This window comes from Vipera ursinii (genome assembly GCF_947247035.1).
Source record: "Vipera ursinii genome assembly, chromosome: 6".
NCBI classification, from domain to species: domain Eukaryota; kingdom Metazoa; phylum Chordata; class Lepidosauria; order Squamata; family Viperidae; genus Vipera; species Vipera ursinii.
The window spans coordinates 68,712,138-68,733,008 of record NC_139515.1 but is presented as its reverse complement, the minus strand read 5'-3'; the positions used below and the strand labels follow the sequence as shown (position 1 = coordinate 68,733,008).

The following is a 20,871-nucleotide window of genomic DNA, read 5'->3' as shown; positions in this document are numbered from 1 at the left end:
TACTTTGCTTGTACCTCTTACAGTTTTGGTCAGACCTTTCATTAAACAAGCTACAGAATAGCACCACTGTACTATTAAAGAGATTTTACATACTGTTGGTTATATGTTTATGATTAATATGCTAAATTTCTATGTATTGCCTTATAAGGAAGAAAAAGACATGTTATTTATATTGCTGTGAATAAGTTTTCTGAAAGTCACTGAGAATTTAAGAGAGCTCATATGTGCTCTCAGCTTACCTCGACAAAAAATATTATATTCTTCAAATTGCATATATTTCTATTTTCATCTGTTACAGGCAGGGGAATGACCATCTTGAAATCTAGACCCAGAAGCTTGTTTTAGGTATGGGAGTTTGCACAGGGAGTTCCAGTATATGCAAGCTCTTTCTAGGTTTGCATAAGGATCCAATATGAGTAGTAACATCCTCAATGGAAGAAAATAATGTTTTGCACATATGCAAGAACTCTATATGGATCTTGGAACATATAAGGATCTCCGAGTGAGATTAACACATGAGACTTGTGTGCCGTTAAAAAGCCACTACGGTAGTGAAATTAACGTGTTAATTTTACTGCTGTTGCTACTGGGAATTTCAAACTGTGCAAATATAGAAGGGAAATCAAACAGTGTTATCAGACACTGCAAGGCAAACAATCTGTTGCTTATCTAGAAGTACAAATATTTTTTTAAAAGTAAAAAAAAATAAACTCCACTTAGATAAGGCTGGTGAGTGACTCCAACAGCAGGGTTCATAAATTAATTTAGTGCAATTGAATCCACTAAAGGCTCCCTTTGAGGGCAGAAGATTTTTTACGAGGTGTGGGACTGTGTATATGTGACATTTTATAGCAGGAAGTGAACAATTACAGTAGCAATCTACCAGCCTCAGAAACCTTTTGAGCACTGAGTTGGCTTTTTGTTGATATGTTTACTTGGATCGTTCCTAGGGAGAATGCCCATTAGTGGAGAATTCATCAAACTTATTGAACTCTAGCTTTGTCCAATGTCTGACTATTTACAGCAAAGTATCCTGCAGGTGGCACATTCATTCTTCACTCTTACGGATGGAATTTTCTTACATTCTGTAGTTCTTGTTTCCTGTGTTCCCTCTACTTGTATTCTTCAAGTGCACTTCCTGAAAATAAAAGACATATTATTGTATAAGTGAATGCTGTTGACAGTCCTCGTGTCATTGAATATTGCAGCAGTACTGTTCCTACTTTTCTGAATGGGAAGATGGGGAGCTAGTTTATATCAAATGGAACAATTCAAATCTTGTCCATATTTAAATACTTAAAATTCTCTTCCATCATTTTTCTGCAAGCTAATAAAACACAGATTCAGAACAAACAATTCTTCAGCTTTCATAGATATTTTCTCTAGCATACATGTGGCTTTTCTAAATACAATGTTTATTTAATAAAATTGCCCCCTTCTGTACACCTTTTTGTGTGTAACATTTTGTAATATACAGCTTTCTGTCTGTAGTTTCAAAAATATACTCAATTGTGTTAAAATTCATTACTATCACTGATGCTATGACAAATTTTGCATTGGTTGAGTATAATATTTCATGCTAAACAAAAAGTCCTAATCCTGAAACTGTAAGTTTATCTACTGTATAAATTTTATTTTTCAATTATGGTGGCTTGGATCTATGGGAGATAGAGTGTATTACATCTGCATTGCTTCTAGTTTGGGAAGCGTGCCCAACAACATTTTGTTTTTATAACATTTTTCTTTTAATGTCGGTTTTTACATTTGGGTTTTTTCCCCTGTTGTTTATTTTATTGTTGTTCACCACCCACAGTTGCTTTTGTGAGATGAGCGGCTGTTTAAATTTGATTATAAATAAATTCATAAATACTAACTGGAAGCAGTTTCCTTGGCAGAGTTTGTCTTTTCCCATTATTTGCCTGTATGGTTAACCTGTGTTAACTTCCTTTTTTTCCAAGGTAATTTACTATATTTGGAAATACATCAGCATTTAATTCAGAATTTGCAAGGGACAGTTTCACCGCCAGTTTCAGTCCTATTCTGACTCATAGATTGCAATCTAAGACTATATTGAAGACCATAGAACAGAAATAGGGACCAGATATTATCAACAATGTGAAAGAGAGTTTCCTATTCCTGTCTTAAGGAATTAGGCCAGAAAGTGGGGGCTGCAATGGCTCATGTGGTTAGGATGCTGAGTCAGAAGACCATTGAGAGGTCAATAGCTTCGCAGTTCAAACCCAAGAGCAGGAGCCACATGATAGAATAAACCCCCTCAATTTATCCCAGCTCTTGCCTACCTAGCAGTTCAAAAGCATGCAAATGCAAGTAGATAAATAGGTACCAATTCAGTTAGAAAATTACAAGGACCTGAAAGGACCCCCCCCTCAGGTGTCCCCTAGGCAAGAGCGATGTCCCTGGCTAATCCTTTTAACCTGGAAGCACCAACATGAATGTAGTACATGTAGGAGATGATCAGGCTGAGACTGGGGGAGGGGCCAAATGCATCACAAGAGATCTAAGTCCACCTTGAATTCCTTTTAATTCTTAACTCCTGCTAATTTCCCTTGACTGTAAGTAGTTCGGATTATTGTAGAGAGCTTCACCTTACAATAAATCTTTATACATGTTTGAACTGCCTGAATCTCCTGATTTCCCTGGACCTTAACGTTAATCTGAACTAATAGAAAGGAATTCAAGGTGAACTGGGCTTAGATCTCATGGGCAGAGACTCCTCCCTTGGGCTAAACCTTGTCATCTCCTACTGTATAGGAAGCCAGGAGGTAGGTAGACTGATAGAGTTGAAGTTGTTAAAGTTGTTAGAGTTAACATTTAAAACCCACTTACAGTATATGAAGATTTCAAGCTGCTATGCTCCAAAATTAAGACTATTACACATGAATCTCCTGTTATAATAACAAAAAATCTCTTTTCTGGGCATGTAGCTGAGGATTAGTTGAAAATGTGTAGAAAATGGTTCGTATGAGACTATGCCAATCTCCTGGTTGTTTAAGCTGCAGCTATTTTTGTCTGCAATGGAAAACCTTGTACAACAAACTTTAACAAAGTTATAACAAGTTTAATTTGTGAAATGATATGACAATGTGTGTCCAGTAATAACACTGTATTGAATTTTGAATGTTATTCCTTGGAGAATCTAAACGTAATCTGACAAAGCATAATATGTTAGCCACTGATAACATAAAAGTCAGTGTAATATAATAGTTAAGGTGCTGGACCAGAATTAAAGAGATCCTGCTTGAAATCTACCTCAACTATAGAAATTCATTGAGCAATGATTTGTCACCCCAAATCTTGTTGTGGGGAAAAACAAAGAGAGAATGCCACGTATATCATTACATTCCTGAAGGAATTTTTTTAATATAAATTTAGCAAATGTGCTTTACTTTATCCAGTGCTTTATTTCGTCTTTGCCTTGGTTATCTTCAGTTTTGACACTGCAGCATGATTTACCTGGGGCTGTCCTTGAAAACCCACAGAAGTTTAAATTGGTGCAAAATGCAGCACCTAGTTTGCAGAAGCTGAAGAAAATATCGACATCATATTAACTCTGAACTGAAATATTTTCACTGTTTACCATGTGCTTACCAGCCACAAGTTAAGCTTGGATATTAACTTTTAAAGCACTACTTAAAATCTGATTGTACAAATTAAATTCTTTCTTTTTAGCACTTAGGAGAAAATGTTCACCTATAGTAGTTGCCTTTAATGAGATGGGTGGCATATAAATAAATAGTTTAATAAATAAATTACTCCCACTTAATGGAATGAAGTCCTTTAGATGTTTGGTCTTTCAGCCATTAAAAAACCTGTGAGGTGGCAGATGTTTTGTCGCATTTTTAATTTTTTAAATAATTTAGTAACAATTTCAACTAATATTTTAACTCCCTCTTTTTGGAAAATGTTATTTTATTAAATTTGTGAGTCAGTTTGACTGCTCATTAGAATAGAAAGCACAGTACAATTAGAATGAAGAAAGAAGCAAAATAAAAAGTGAGTTTGGTCTAATTAGCCCTGTTTCTGACTAACATGAATACTTGAGACATTTTAAAATCAGTAGAAGCATCTGGTCTGTTTTCTGGCATTACTCCAGGGGTCTTCAAACTTGGCCCTTTTATGACTTGTGGACTTCAACTCCCAGAATTCCTCAGCCAGTGTGCTGGCTGAGGAATTCTGGAAGTTGAAGTCCACAATTCATAAAAGGGCCAAGTTTGAAGACCCCTGCATTACTCTAACGAGAGAGACTTCTCTGTCTGCTAGCGGTATTAACAGAATACAATCATTTCTGACCTTGGTCTTATTCCATCAGTTGATTTTTATAATGAGATCTCCTTGCATTCCAACCAACAAGCTGAGCCTTATTGCATTCCAACCAACAAGCTGCCCCCAAAGCTGAATCCTCATGACTTCAAAAGATTGTTAAAAGAAGCCAATTTATTTATTTTACTAATTTAAATTCTAGACCACTCTAAAGCCTGGGGAAAATTTAAAAAGTAAAACTAACTCTAAAATGTTCAGATAAAAATCAGTTGTAAGATCATTGCTTGATCCCATGTGTAGGCAGCAGTAGAAGTAAATCCTGCTGATTTCAGCGAGACTTACTTTGAGATGACTACATTGGACCGAAGCCTAAGAAAAGAACATAAGAACAGAGAGTTCTGTTGGATCAGCCTATGTCCCTTCTAGTCCAGCATTCAGTGTCACACAATGGTCAACCACAGGCATTTCATAAACATGGACAGAAGGGTGATGGCCAGGGCTTTTTTTCTCATAGAATGCTCAGAACGGAGTTCCGGCACCTTTTTTTGGATGGAACCTTGTAGAGTAGGCAAGGTGGGTTGTATGACATGTATGAGTTCCGGCACCTTTTTCTTTTACAAAAAAAGCACTGGTGATGGCAATACAAAAATGGACAACAGAGTTTATGAAAGTTAGTTGGGACTAGAGACTTTTAGTAAACTATCCTTTGCAAAATTCAAGGATGAGTACCAGCCATTAAGTAGCTAAAGCAGCATTATTTTTACAGAAAAGATGATATCAACACACGATCCTTAGAGAGTAAATCATACGCGGAGGGCAATAATTTCTGAAGTATCCAATGACTTGCATCTGGGCAAGAGTGTCAAGTCTTTTGAGATAGAAGAAAGAAAGCTAGATAGAAATGTATTTTGGAAGTGAAAGCTGCCCATAGATATCAAATTTGGACTTCTGGTACTGGGCAACCATATGTCCATCCCATGCTTGGAGCAATGCTGAAAATCCTCATATGTAACAAATAATCAGATTAAATTTGATCACACTTTAGCTACCTTTTGTGCTTTAGGCATATCAGTGTGTCGCTGAGCACGTAGAGATCGTGCAGATTTAGGTGGCTTGACAGGAGCACAGTACATCTCCAGCCGTATCAGGTCACAGCTCTGAAAACAGCATTCATCCACTATTCCCCTAGTAGAAGAGGAACGTCTATTGCTTCCATAACCTGCTGGTTTACCTAAAGGGAACAAAAAGTGGTCATTGTAAAAGAACATAACAAAATCTTTAACATTCTGCTAATATTACAATATGATTAGGTGCATTATACCACAGAATAAGAAACAGAGAGCAAATACTATTGTATCCTTTATTGCATCAATGTGCTAGCAATAACTTACAGAACTAGAGGAGTAGCCTGGTCTCCTAATTTATTAACATATTTCTTTTCCATTTACTCTGGCCGGCCCAACCCAGAGCAACATCACTAAACTCACAGCTATCCCAAAGTATCATAACCCATTACAACATCCATAAATTACAGTAAAAACACAAGAAGTAAAACCCAAATATTTATTGATTCAATAATAAAGTATCCAAACTACAGTCTAAAATAACAGTTTCTGAGTAGAAGAATAAGTATTTAATGTTGTCTTCAAGCAAGCTGGAGACGGACCCATCCTAATTATAACAGGGAGAGAATTTTACAAAGAATGGTACTACTTTTCTCTTGGCTGATTCTAGACAATCCTACCTCTTGACTACCACCCATGACAAGAGGACAATCAGACACATAGGGAGAAGTTATTCCTTTAAGTAGCTGGGTCCCGAAAGTTTTATATGGATTTATATTTTTACACCAGCACCTTGAATTTAACTCAGAAAACTACAGAGGGTAGTGAGTAGGTATCACATATTGCTGCATTCTGAATTCACTACAACTTCCAAGAGCATGTCTAGGTAGATGCATTTCACCAATTTAATCTAATTTGAAGATAACCAATGGATGTTGACTTTATATTAAACAGAATGATTTTTTGTTTAAAGAGTAGTCCAATCCTAATCTGTTTAAAGATTAAGAAAAAGTATAAGAAGAAAAAGCAGGGGCCTTGAAGTATTGAGGCTGAAGTAGCTTATATGAGGAAATATGTGGTCCTTCAAAATTCTAACCCTAAATTTTGGGAGTAAGTTGGGCTCCTACTGGATCCAAAATCTGTAAGACAGCAGTTGTGCCTGATAGTGCTCCCACTTTTAATAGTATTTACTAATACCACTTTACAATGCTTTGGTAAGGCCACACCTGGAATACTGCACCCAGTTTTGGTCACCACAATGTAAAAAAGATGTCGAGACTCTAGAAAGGGTACAGAGAAGAGCAACAAAGATGATTGGGGGACTGGAGGCTAAAACATATAGGAAACGGTTGCTGGAATTGGGTATGTGTAGTTTAACGAAGAGAAGAGTGAGGGGTGACTTGATAGCAGTGTTCCAATATCTCAGGGGCTGCCACAGAGAAGAGGGAGTCAAGCTATTCTCCAAAGCACCTGAAAGCAGGACAAGAAGCAATGGATGGAAACTAGTCAAGGAGAGAAGCAACCTAGAACTAAGAAGAAACTTCCTGACAGTTAGAACAATTAACCAGTGGAACAATCTGCCTCCAGAAGTGATGAATGCTCCAACACTGGAAGTTTTTAAGAAGAGACTGGACAGCCATTTGCCTGAAATGGTATAGGGTTTCCTGCCTGAGCAGGGGGTTGGACTAGATGACCTCCAAGGTCCCTTCCAACTACTTCTTCTTCTTCTTCTTCTTCTTCTTCTTCTTCTTCTTCTTCTTCTTCTTCTTCTTCTTCTTCTTCTTCTTCTTATTATTATTATTATTATTATTATTATTATTATTATTATTATTATTATTATTATTATTATTATTATTATCCCTGTTAATCTAGCTTAGAAAATACAAAGCTGAACAATTCTCACTTTGGTTTTGATTATGACACTTTTTCCTAACAGTGTAAAAACATATTTTTATCATTTTGTCTCATATATCCACATAGTGGATTAAACTGCCATAAAACCATCTCGCTAAAAGCCGGGTGGATATAAGACATGTTTCTGCTTAAACAACGAACAGCACTTCTCAGCAAGTACGCTGACAGAATACCCAAGATAAGTGAAGTGGTTTTGGCCTCAGAATGAAAATCCCTCATATCCCTTCCCTTGGCAGTGAAAATATGATCAAGTAAACGTTATGCTTTCATAAGACTTCAAATGAGCTAGAAAAGCAAATTTAACAGCTTTACTGTTCCTAATGAAAAGGCTGGACCCTGATGCAAAAAAACTGGGCTGTAATCATATGTGTATGTATATATATATGCATTTGTGTGTATGTATATATGTATGTATATGTGTATGTATATGTATCATTGTAATCATGACATTTACAAGTCAAGGCACCTGTGTGACCAACCCAATTTTATGACATTTTTTTGTGGTTTTTAAATGAATGCGTTGGTCAAGTGAACAGCAGTTGATAAGCAAACCCATTTGCAGTGGGCATTTTTTGCTGGAAACCAGTAGTAAATATTGGTTTTTGGCAAAAATGTCATAAATTGCAGTCACATGACTATGGGATCCTACAAACAATCGTAAATGTGACTGCTCAAAATGCAATCATATGACCACTGGAAGGGGTGCTGGCGGTCAGAACTTTGAATGGTTACTAAGTCAAAGACTACCTGTATATGCATATCTGTATAATGTGTTTCCCTGGAAATAAGACCAGGTCTTTTTTTTTCCTCCAAAAGAGGCACCAGGTCTTATTTTGGGGGGGATGTGTTACTTAACTCTGGCACCAACAGCAGATCCACTTCTTCTGGGGCTGAAGGAGCAGCTTCATTCTGCAGCTGCATTCCAGCCTGCATTTTGCAGTCAGGCCTTTCCAGAAGGCCTATGCAGCCGAATACCAAGCTATGTCTTGAATCAATAGCTCAGCTTTTGGCTACACAGACCTTCTGGAAAGGCCTGTGACTGAGAAATGCAGACGTGGCTGCAGAAGACGCCTCAGAAGAAGTGGGCCAGTGAGGAGAAGCCTGGCTGCCAGGTAAGTGGTTGCAGGGCACGTGGGCCAGCTCCACACCCCTACCCCCACTCTAGCTTGATTTTTCAGTATGTGACTTGCCTCCAAACTAGGTTTGGGATAGGACTTATATTAGGTCCACCCCCAAAAATCAAGCTAGGTACCTACTCAGACCCCTCCGCATAATACATATACACACATTTATAGACACACGTACATGCATACTTAGGAATTCTGTAAACTCCACTGAATCCTGGAAATGTGAACAAATAATATGTAAAGAGGGAGATGGATGGTTAAGAGATATGAAATATAAATAAATAAATATTCCAAGAATATCTGTTTAATAGATCGTAGCCTTTCTATTAATAAAATAAACATGACCATTTAGTCAGCAGGGCCCTTCAAACTATTTGCTTGATAAAGTCCAATAGATTTGAAAAAGGTTTTCCCCAGGAAATATAAAAAAAGATATTTATTTTGAATTTTACAAGTCAGTGAATTCCTCTAGTAGTATATAACATAACCATAGAGTAAGGCCATGCACTGCTGTTAGGATATGTGCCATGATTATAAGAACAAAAATGGTATCAAACTAGTCACCTTAGTTAAGTGCCAAACAACACAAGACATTTGGAAATCTTTCACTAGATTTGTTTTTAAAGCAATATTGGTGTAGGACTAAATCAAATTGGATGGTCTGCTAGGAGCCACATTTTTACTTCCAAATTTCCCTTGTCTTCTTCCTTTCCCTCTTCTGGAAGCTGCTATATGCCCCCAGAGAAAAATATATGTCCACTCGGCAGGTTTTTCCACATGAACAAAAAAACTAGCATGCAAAATTATTTCATACCACTAAACTGCAGCAGAATCTTGCTGTGGCATATCTTGCTGTTTATTGTTCCAATTAATTATGCCTTATTCCAGGATACTCTATTCTATGTCCCTTCCTATTCAGTTCAAATCTTTCCCGTTCAACAAATCCCTAAGCATTCAGTGTTCATTATGTATATTCTAATGTCATAAATTGCACTGAACTTTAATTGGGTTAACAATATTAACCCACTGAATCAAACCATGCAAATCTAATTCCTATTAAAACAATTCTACTTTGCAGAATTTTTGCAGTGTGTCCAGGATCAAGATCAATGGCCTTTGTCTGAGTTAATGTTTGTTATTCAAATCATTTATCTTGAAACCAGCTTTGCTGGGAAGGGCCAACTGGCTTAGGACATCACTGTCTCAGTGCCTAGAACCAATCTATGCAACTGAAAATTAAACCTGAGGTAGAAGCATGTTGGTTTAATGTTTATATGATTCCTCTGACATCTGGAGAGATCAATGTTTTTATACCAAGATCAGTCACATGGAAAAATTACTAGCAAGATGTAGTTTTGAATGGTTGACCAGTTTTATTGTTCAAAGTATTTAAGCAATGGGAGCTTAATATAAGATATTATATGTGTATAATTAAAATTTTTTACCTGGATTTGGGAAAGATTATACAATGGGGTAGATATGTCTTCCGGGTGAGATTCAAGGTACTGGTAATGGTGTTCAAGGCCCTACATGGCATGGGTCCGGAGTACCTTAGGGAGCACCTGCTGCCGGCATCAACTTCCCTCCGCCCTGTGCATTCCCACAGAGAGGGCCTCCTCAAGGTGCCACCGATCAGAGAATGTCATTTGGTGGGCCCCAGGGGGAGGTCCTTCTCTGTGGGCGCCCCAGATTTATGGAATTGGTTGCCGGTGGAGCTCCGGATGGCGCCCGACCTTCACTCTTTCCGGCGCAATCTGAAGACGCATTTATTTGAACAAGCCGGCTTGGCCTGATGGGGGATGGGTTGGGTTTTTATTGTCATTTTATTATATGTATTTACTGTTTTTTAGCTTGGGCATATGTTTAATTTCTTTTTAACTTTTGTATTTTTTGTATTTTTATATGGTTGCCCTGTTCACCGCCCTGAGTCCTCCGGGAGAAGGGCGGTATATAAATAAAATTATTATTATTATTATTATTATTATTATTATTATTATTATTATTATTATTATTATTATTATTATTATTATTATTATTATTATTATTTTCTGGTTATAAAATTGGAATATAACTAATATTTTGTGAACAACAACATGGTGTCCATGGAAATATGTAAAAGCAAACTTGTTTTTTGTTCAGATTTCTTTACCTATTTATTTCTGGAAAAATAACTTTCGTGATAAATTTGAACCCTTCTGTTTGTATAACATGGATTAATGATGGCAATTTTAATACCTTTAGGGAGGGAAACATCTTGTAAAAATAAATATTACCTCAAGATTGGAATATATTTTAAGAGAGTCATCTATGTTAATTCCACTTAGATATCTTAAAATAATTATTGGTGTTTGGTAGGAATCTAAATTTTGATTCCTATTCCCATGAGAAACTGATCCTTTAGAATAATTCTTAATTAAAATGGGAGGTAAAATCTCTTTTGCGTAAAGGATGAAAATAATAGGTATTCTTCAAGTTCTTCAAGCTCATCTTGGAACTGGCAAATCTGAAATAATCTGAAGGACCAATGGATGTCAGCATCTATGAAAATTTTGAGGCGTCATTGGTTCTCTGTGAGCTTGCTTGTTTTCTTGCAGACGTTTCATTACCCAAACTAGGTAACATCAGAGGTGCTAAATTTTTCATGGAACATGCATCTGCCCACTCTATCCCCTGCCGAAAGGTCTTCTTGGGTGATCAGAAGAGCTGATGCTTTGGTCTGCCTTGTTCAAGGTATTGTGGATACTCATGGATGGAGGCCAAATGATAAAAAGCTTGCAGGTAAGTATGTAAAGGGTGGAGAGGTTTTCATCATTCTGACAACATGTCACTTTGTTACACACCCTTCTGAAAGCTTCTAGGAAGCAACTGCCATTTTCTTAGGATGCCAAAATAATGCAAGTTCAAAAGGCCCTTGTTGGCCTTCACCGTCAACCATAGCATTAATATGTCTAAGCTGACTTTCGCTGACTACAGTATAATGCACATGAATTCCTCTGCATTTATCTTCAGAGAAATTACTTCCAGGCTGGGGCTGGGGGCTGGGGGGGCATAGAGGAATTTCCCCATTCCTTTGGTCAGCTCCCATGAGGTGTCCTATTGTGTAAGTTAAGTTAGCTCCTAGTTTAATCTATTAGTAATCAAATCTCTGGGCTACATTTGGACAGACTCACAAGACTGAATCATACAATTTTAGTGGCTTTTTGGGGGGAAAAACCAGGGTTAGTATTTGACGCATTCAGTAGCTGACTTCTGTAGCAAAGGGGCTTCACTTTTAATAGGGCAGGAGCAATGATGTAATTCAGAAGTACTTTCCCTTGCTTGAAATGTTCTCTTTACCATTGTCATCAGCTCATTTTTCTGTCAGATATACGAGAACTAAAGTTGTTTCCATAAAAGACATTTAAACAGCAGGTTCATTCTCCTGTCCACACATCTTAAATTTGCCAAGGTTGAGAAGCACTGCTCTGAAGACTAGCTTTTATAGATTTCAGATATTAATCCCACCCACCCGAAATCTATTTTTGGCTTCCATCTACATCACCTATGAGAGTGCTAATTTTGGCATGACTTTACCATTCTTTAAAATGAGAAAAGTTAAAGTCTTTCATATCTCCATGCAGTTATTTAGTGACCATATGGACTTTTGCTATGCATTCTTGTAGCCTTTATGGGGACAATTCAGAATGATATCTTTTCAGTAGCTACTCTTAAAATAGGAATTAATAACATTGCTGGCCATTAAGAAGGCATTGAAAATATTTCAGGCAAGGGATTTTTATAGGGATTTTTGATAGTGTTATTTTGTTATATAATTTTAATATATTAAACTATTTAGCAATCCTTGGTTTAGTGGATTATAGATTGTATATAACAAATACATAGGTCAAGCCAATAGTATATAGAATTGGGCGAAAATGAATAATCTGAGTATTATTTAAAATGAATCTGTCATCAATATCATAATAATGTTGATCTCATCATTTGAAAAGAAGTGCTAACATATACTCCACACTTTTACTGCATTTTCAGTTGAACTATACTCTGAAGTGTTTCTGAGAATATTTTTCGTTTTTGTTTTTCCTAGAAATGGTTATTTTGATGCCTGAGGCAAAGGGCAAACTTCAGGGAAATTTGTTTGAGAAGAGAAATGATGGCAAAGCCTGTGATTTGAGGAGCAAGGATTTCAACGGAAGGCAACTTTGTACTTCCCAAAGGTTTTGGATTTCTGCTCTCATCAGCTCCAATCAGCATGAATAGTAACAAAGGATTCTGGAAGCTGGAACTCTACATGTCCAGAAGACATAATCTTGTATACCTTTATACTGTATGTTGACTTCAGTCTATAGTCCTTAAATTATTATTTGACTCCAATCTTGTGTTATATTACAGCTAATTGTTAGACTGGAGAGGTGGGCACAAAGACCACAGATTTTAACCTTTTATCATGGGTCAAATAAGATCTATATGCATTCAAAGAAGAGTGGGTATTACCAAGTGCCAAGATAGATAAGGCTACCAGATCTGAGCTGCAAATCTGGACCACCATTAGATGGCAGCAACGTGTTACAATTTATGCATCTTGTTGTTTCCATATTTTTTGTTGTTGGAGTCTAATGGTCATCCAGACAATTGCAACCTCAATCTGCTGTTAGATAAATAGAAAAACAGGGAGATGAATAGACATTTTATTTGAAAGTACGGAAACTGGACATTCCAACATGTGGCAAAACCTTGGAAATCAGTGCCTTTTAACATTTCTATCTATTGTCTATCTACAGTATTTCTATCTATCTATCTATCTATCTATCTATCTATCTATCTATCTATCTATCTATCTATCTTCATAAGTGAAAAATATAGGTATACTTTGTTTGATTGTAACACTGTAACATTCAAGTTTTAAAAAGTTGGTGAAAGAAGATTTCCCAATGATGTTAAAAGTTCTCAGTGTTTAAGGAATGTGGTCTCCCAGAGGAAACCCTGTAGGTTATATTGGAATTAACTATGGAACCTAGCCTACTTTTACATAAGTATTGTACCACTGCAAAGTCTGCTTTAGGATTACTATTGTGTAATTCTATGGAATTATCATAATTAGCCAGGCTTTTTCTGCAGACTAAATAATGTATAATACATTAACTGGCTTGGTAACTTCTAAAAACTCTTGAGAAATTTCAATGGAGGGATATTGACTGAGAGACTCTAGCAGGCAGAAAACAATCTTTCAGTGAAATCTCCATATTTGGGTGGGGATCAGACTCATTTAATGGATAAAGGGGATTGTGTGTCCTCAACTTTTCCTCAGTGATGGAAAAAGCCTGGAAGGGAACAGCTTAATGTTCACTTAAACACAATAGAAATTTGCAGCTGGACATTTCTATTTCTATTCACATAAAAAAATACTAAGTATTTTTTTAAAAAGTTGTTTTCCTCAATATCAAAAAGTAGAAGATTAGTTGGATAGGCAAGGGACTGCCTGGAGTAGACTATCTCTTTTAATCTCATGTGTAAAAGCTGATATATTGATATTTTTCTCTGACAAGATAATAAACATTTAGAGCAGACATGTCAAACTCACAACGTCACGTGACGTCGCGCAATGTATCAGGACGGTTTTGCCATTGCCGGCAATGGGGTGGGCGCGGCTTCCGCATGACGCATCTGGCCCGTGGGCTGGCAGTTTGACACCCCTGATTTAGAGGGTTATAGAAGAAAGAATTCTCTTCTCAATAATAATATAATCTTTATCAACACTTTTTCTGTGTACACACTGGCATATTAATAATGAAATTCTGATGCCTGCTCTCTCTTTCTCTCTCTCATATACACACCAATACACAAAAATTTTCTTACCCTGAGAAAAAAATGAGATTTTTATAGCTTCTTCTCTGCTAGGCATTCAGTGGAGTTCATTTTATCTCCATAGTTTGGTATCTAAAAGTCATCATAGCACTTTCTTTTTGTTGCATGGTTTCTAGTCCAGGTTTTTTGAGAGTTTGACATGAATCCCAAGAACATTTAAAAATGTTTCTCAGAGATATTTGTGATTATTATTTTTAACTGGCAGCTATCCTTTTCTCTTGCTGGATTCCATCTCTGGTTTAAGCAAACATAATAAATTGTAGAATAGATGGATGAAGCCAAAGCCTGATCCAGAAAAAAAGTTTTCATAATTGTTTTTATGTCTGATCTAATTTTCCCAGTCAATATACCTATATTAAAACTGCTCAATGATTTTTAGAACTCATGAACCATGTTAGTGTATTGTATGTTTCTTCAGTTTGTAGAAAAAAAGACAATTTCTATAGAAATATAAAATAATCCTAAAGATATGCACAACAGTGGCACAATACTTCTATGCCATTATTACTCCATTAGCAGTTTATTACTCTACTGTTTCCCTAATATACTTTAAATTTCCTCCATTGCCATTGCCCACAAAAGCCATTGCCAGGAAGTGTGAACTGAAATAATTGATACTTACACATTTCTTCCCCATGTAGCTATTAGTTAAAACACTTAATAGAAGAAGTAGTAATACAGGTAGTTCATTAAGGGACCATTCCATATTACAATGGCACTGAAAAAAGTGACTTATGACTTACGAATGTTGCAGAATCCCCATGGTCATATGATCAAAATTTCGCACTTGACAACTAGCATATATTTACGACAGCACTGTTCCAGTGCCATGTGGTCACCCTCTCTAACCTTCCCAGTTGGCTTCTGACAAGCAAAGTTAATGGGGGAAGCCAGATTTGCTTAATGACAACTCGATTCACTTAACAACTGTAGTAATTCACTTAAACCCCCCCACAAACAAAAAACCTTAGCAAAAAAGATTATAAAAAGGTAAAGGTAAAGGTTCCCCCGCACATGCGTGCTAGTTGTTTCCAACTCTAGGGGCCGGTGCTCATCTCCATTTCAAAGCCGAAGAACCAGGGCTTGTCCGAGGACGTCTCCATGGTTATGTGGCCGGCATGACTAGACGCCAAAGGCGCACGGAGCGCTGTTACCTTCCCACCATAGTGGTCCCTATTTTTCTACTTGCATTTTTACTTTCGAACTGCTAGGTTGGCAGAAGCTGGGACGAGTAACAGGCGCTCACTCTGTTCTGCGGCACTCGGGATTTGACCCGTCAAACTGCCGACCTTCTGATCGACAAGCTCAGCGTCCTAACCCACTGAGCCACCGCGTCCCCTAAAAAGATTATAAAATAGGGCAAAACTCACTTAATAATTACTTTGCTTAGCAATGGAAGTTTCGGGCTTATTTGCGGTGGTAAGTCAAGGACTACCTGTATGTAATTCAGCTCTTTTTATGGTCGTGGGCTCTTCTCAATGTTTACCTTTCTTTTATCTGGAGAAGGGATCAGCTGGTCAAAGATGTTAGTTCTCATCTCTTTCACTGCTGTAACTGGTGGATGTTTTCTTACCAACAGATAATGTATGGAGTGGGGAGGATAGCCAAGTCAGAGGATGTTGTGGAGGTACATTGCACCATTTGCAGTGAATCATCACAGAGGCAGCTGAGACAGGATAGGGATTGGCAATGGGGCAACAGACATCATGCCGGTATAGTTTACTGTACTGTACTGCATTGGTGGATAGCGCTTTAATTCAGCAATGGGGAAAGCCCCAAGGGTGCACATGTTGTTCTTGGCTCTATCTCTAGCACTTGGAATTTATCAAAGCATCAAGAACAATGGGTCCTGTGTGCATGAAGGTGGCCAAAAGAATTATTTATTGTACAACATTGGAAGGCTAACTCCATACGTTATGCATAGCAGTGGATTGCTGGTAAGTGCTATTGGAAATAAACTTTTTTTCCAATAGGAGGTCAAGGAAGAGAACATTCTACTATTCTGGTAAATTTTTCTTGGGTTCTTTTGTTTAGGATGCAAATCCCCAGGTTTTTTCTCTCTTAAAATTAATTTTATATCACCATTATTATATGCAGTTTTGTTGTTTAATAAAACTGAAAAACAGCAACTATTCAAAGGTTGCAGAATGTATGGAGTTTGCATAGGTTGATCAGATATACCTTATTAAAAAAGTTAAATATCAAGATAAAGTTTTCTTGAATAAAGTGTGAATCAAGGTGACCGCACAAAATGTTTGGTTTCCACTGTGCTTTTTGAATCTACTGCTATACTGTATATGAAACAGGTATAAGTATACTCCTATTAAATTCAGTATGTTCAGACTTATATTCATATATCGCTAATTTCCTTTCTGTTCTCTGTTCTGGCAGGAACAATGTGTCTTTTCTACCTGCTTTTTTTCTGCAATGCTAAATAAACCTTACAGAACAGGTGAGCCAATTAGGTGAAGGAGCCGGGAGACTGAGAGCTTTAATATTGCTTTAGACATGACAGGTAATTGGTTGATTTTGAGCCAGTCACTCTCTGTCAGCAGAGACAGAAGTGATTTTCCATTGCTAAACTCCTTTTGATGCTCCTTCTCTCAGTGCACCCATAAAAATAATAGCTTAGATGTTCTTTCATTTCCATCTTGGTATTGTAAAATCCTGCCGCCTCTTGTAGAGTAAGAGTTCATTGAGATGGTGTTGTGCCCTCCAGGGTTGATTACTCCTTTAAAAGGCAAATGAAGAAGATGAAAAAGAAAGAAGATGATGATGAGAAAGAAAGAAAGAAAGAAAGAAAGAAAGAAAGAAAGAAAGAAAGAAAGAAAGAAAGAAAGAAAGAGAAAGGGAAGGAGGAGAAGGAGAAGAAGAAGAAGAAGAAGAGGAGGAAGAGGAAGAGTTTAATTCAAGACTCTTAAACCTTTGCTTTGCATTCAGATACTTTTGTATCAAATTAATAAACTTGTTAGAAGAATGTGAAGAAAATACTGTTGGGTGACATTCCATGTTTTGCAACTGTTTAGGAGTCACACTCCAAACTCTGTGATACGCTACCTTAAACTACCTCAAAGCATAACTAAAAAGGAGAAGAAAGTCTTTCACTATCATAAAAATCATAGTTTGCTGCTGAAAATTGGGGAGAAATACTTCATCACTGCATTTGGTAGAAGAATCACTAAAGCTGTCATAAATTAGCAGTACAAGGACTTCAGAATGTTCACTCATGGGGTACACTGATTGGCAACAATTCCCCAGTATTCCAGAGAAGAGTCTTCTCCAATGTCAACGAGCTGCATTGGCTTCCGGTTGCCCTCCGGGTGAGATTCAAGGTGCTGGTGATGACCAATAAAGCCCTAAATGGCTTGGGTCCGGGATATCTGAGGGAACACCTGCTGCCGGCATCAAGCTCCCTTCGTCCAGTGCGCTCCCACAGGGAGGGTCTTCTCAGGGTGCCGCCGGTAAAAGATTGCTGGCGGGTAACACCCAGGGGGAGGGCCTTCTCAGTGGGTGCGCATGCCCTCTGGAACCAGCTGCCCGTGGAGCTTAGGACTGCCCCCGACCTCCGTTCATTCCGCTGGGACCTGAAGACCTGGCTCTTCGAGCTCTCTGGCCCAGGCTGAGAATTTTAATTTTAATTTTAATTGGGTTTTTTTACTTTTTCAGGGACTGTTGTAATTATTTTAATTGTTTTTAACTTTTGTATTTCCTGTTTTAAATACCCTGTAAACCGCCCTGAGTCCTGCAGGAAAGGGTGGTATATAAATTCAATTAAATAAATAAATAAAATAAACTTAGAGAGGCCAAAGATTGAAGATTTTATTATTTTCTCTTAAATTAGTTCTTTAGCTTCTCTATTACTTGTAAAGTACTGCAGGTTTGGGGCTGTAGGTAACACAACTAAAACCATGGATTGGAACAAAGAATTAGAATTATATGAACCCCTGTGTTGCATCTAGTAGTTGTTAATTTTTTTGCAGTCCAAACCTGCAGCCCTTCTTGTTATGCCTGCCATTTCATATTGTACCCTTTTCCTAACTTTGATAAAAAGTTCTCTCTCTCTCTCTCTCTCTCTCTCTCTCTCTCTCTCTCTCTCTCTCTCTCTCTCTGTGTGTGTGTGTGTGTGTGTGTGTGTGTTATTCATTTAATATTCTTTCTTGTGAGAGATGATTCCAGCCTTTTTTCAAAGTGACAAACAATTAAAAATTAGGAAAGGTTTTATGTTGTGAACAATATCATTTCAAACTCTAATACTTATTTTGTTGTAGTAGAAGCCACTAGATCTTTAAACATTACTAAGTCTTAAAATCAATATTTATCTGGAAGTGCAATAGACAAATCTTTCCTCTCTTGACTTTGGGAGGGGAAAAGGAGAGAGAAATGGAAGGGTGATCTAAGGATAAGCAAGCTTTGGGCTGCAGAGTTTCTCACTTGCTTTGTCACATCTGGCCAAGAACTCAAATATTTTTCAAACTGATATGTTATAAAATGCAACATTCGGGAGTTCAGCAGATTGCTAGCATCTGAATGCTAAAGCTGGCAATAATTACACAGCCATTCAGTATTAACATTCTTTATTTAAGCTTTCAAACATCAGTTTTTCATGTCAGATAAGGTCCCAAGTGATGATTTAGTCCCTTCTTTGGTACACCCAAGTATGTAGAAGATTCCTAAGAGTCAGGCTATTATTTAGTAGTCATCCAAAAGTACTTGTGAACTTTTGTCTTGATATAGCAGACTATGAGACATGTGCATAGTACAACCTGTACTTTCCTGAAGTATTCCCCAGTTCCCCATAGCCTTCTCTTTATTGTCATTAGCAAGCACCTTTGTGTAAGTGTTTTAACCTAAACCATTCACTTCATGTTAAGCAATTTATGCCTGATTTCTTAGCCAACCTCTAAGGGCCACCTGTTTGGTGTTCTGACCACTCAGATTTGGCTGTGGAGAAGGCTTTGCATTTCTTTAGAAAATACCCTTGTTTTGAAATCAGAAGTATATTTTATATTAGGAAAGGAAAAAAGAAATACTCAAGCCATCTTTCTCTTTGCATCTTACTGCTTTTTGCATTTTGCAAGCCATGTCAGCCCAGACTGGACAATAAATACTCTGATTTCTTAGATATTTTCTAAAATTCTAAAATACTTGGGAATAGCAACAATTCTTCCCTCCCTCCCTCCCTCCTTCCTTCCTCCCCCCCACTATCTTTGCTTTTCTCAATTTTATATGTATACATTTTCTAACTAACAGTTTATAGAAGAATGTGCATGGCGATTTTTAGATGCTTTTGTCCTTCCCTTTGCATCAAATCTACTGTAAAACAATAGAAGAGCCCTTTAAGCTGATTTGGCTGACTGTATGGGAAAAAGGAAATTAGCAAAATGGCATTCCCTTGCATAATCACCAGTGGTCTCTTCATCTGTTTGGCAAAAGACTATGCTACATTCAAGCAACTATTCTGTCTATTCTTTAATAACTCATATACACATACTCTGCTAAGCTGAGGCACCAGTGCTTACACAGGACTAATTTTCTTTGGAAAGACACCACTAATGGTGTTTCTATTTGTTCAAATATACAAACCGAGTTAAGAGAATGATTCATAACAAGAACACAGATTAATCAAATTTGCAGATGACACCAAAATGACAGGAGTAGCCAACACCCCAGAAGACAAACGTAGGATCCAAAAAGATCTTGACAAACTTGAATAATGAGCTCTACCCAACAAAATGAGTTTCAATGTGGAGAAAAGAAAAGTTTTACATTTAGGCAGGAAAAATCAAAGGTACAAGTACAGATTGGGCGAGACCTGGCTTGAAAACAGTAACTGTGAGAGGGACCTTGGAGTCCTAGTGGATGGTCACTTGACTATAAGCCAGCAGTGTGCAGCAGCAACCAAAAAAGCTAATGCAATCCTGGGTATATAAACAGAGGCATAGAATCAAGATCATATGAAGTACTAGTACCGCTTTACAAAACCCTAGTAAGACCACACCTGGAATACTGCAATCAGTTTTGGTCACCATATCACAAAAAAGATGTTGAGAGTTTGGAAAAAATTCAGAGAAGACCTACTAAGATGATCAAAGGCCTGGAGACTAAAACATACAAAGAACAGCCACAGGACTTGGGTTTGGCTAGTCTGAAGAAAAGAAGAAATAGGGGAGACATGATAGCAGTGTTCCAGTATCTGAGGGGCTGCTACAAAGCAGAATGGGGTAGCTTGTTCATCAAAGCACCAGAGGGAAGGACAAGAAACAATGGTTAGAAACTGATCAAAGGGAGAAGCAACCTGGAATTAAGGAGAAACTTCCCAACAGTGAGGATAATCAACCAGTGCAACAGCATACCCCCAGAAATCATGGGCATTCCATCACTGGAGATTTTCAAGAAGAGACTAGACATTCACCTGCCTGAGATGGTATAGGTTCTCCTGGTTGAGCAGGGGGCTGGACTAGAAGACCTCCAAGGTCCCTTCCAGCTCTATTCTGTTCTAATTTTAATTGTCCAGATTCTCATTCTCTACCAGATTTCTGGGGAATCCACAGCATTATACAGTTTTTAGCAAGGAAATTGGTTCTTCTTTCTTCTCTTTGACCTTTACCAGAGGTCCCCAACCT

At 37.5% G+C, this 20,871-nt stretch overlaps 1 protein-coding gene across 1 annotated transcript in view; it reads right to left on the bottom strand.

The window, feature by feature from the left end:
- Positions 1 to 1,078: 1,078 nt before the first annotated feature.
- Positions 1,079 to 20,871, bottom strand: part of IGF1 (insulin like growth factor 1) — a gene marked incomplete at both ends in the record, with an annotated part of 51,189 nt that continues 31,396 nt past the window's right edge. The window contains 2 exons of the mRNA XM_083365708.1: positions 1,079 to 1,138; positions 5,331 to 5,512. Of these exons, the coding sequence (XP_083221834.1) occupies positions 1,079 to 1,138; positions 5,331 to 5,512 (242 nt within the window). The remainder of the gene's footprint in view (positions 1,139 to 5,330; positions 5,513 to 20,871) is intronic.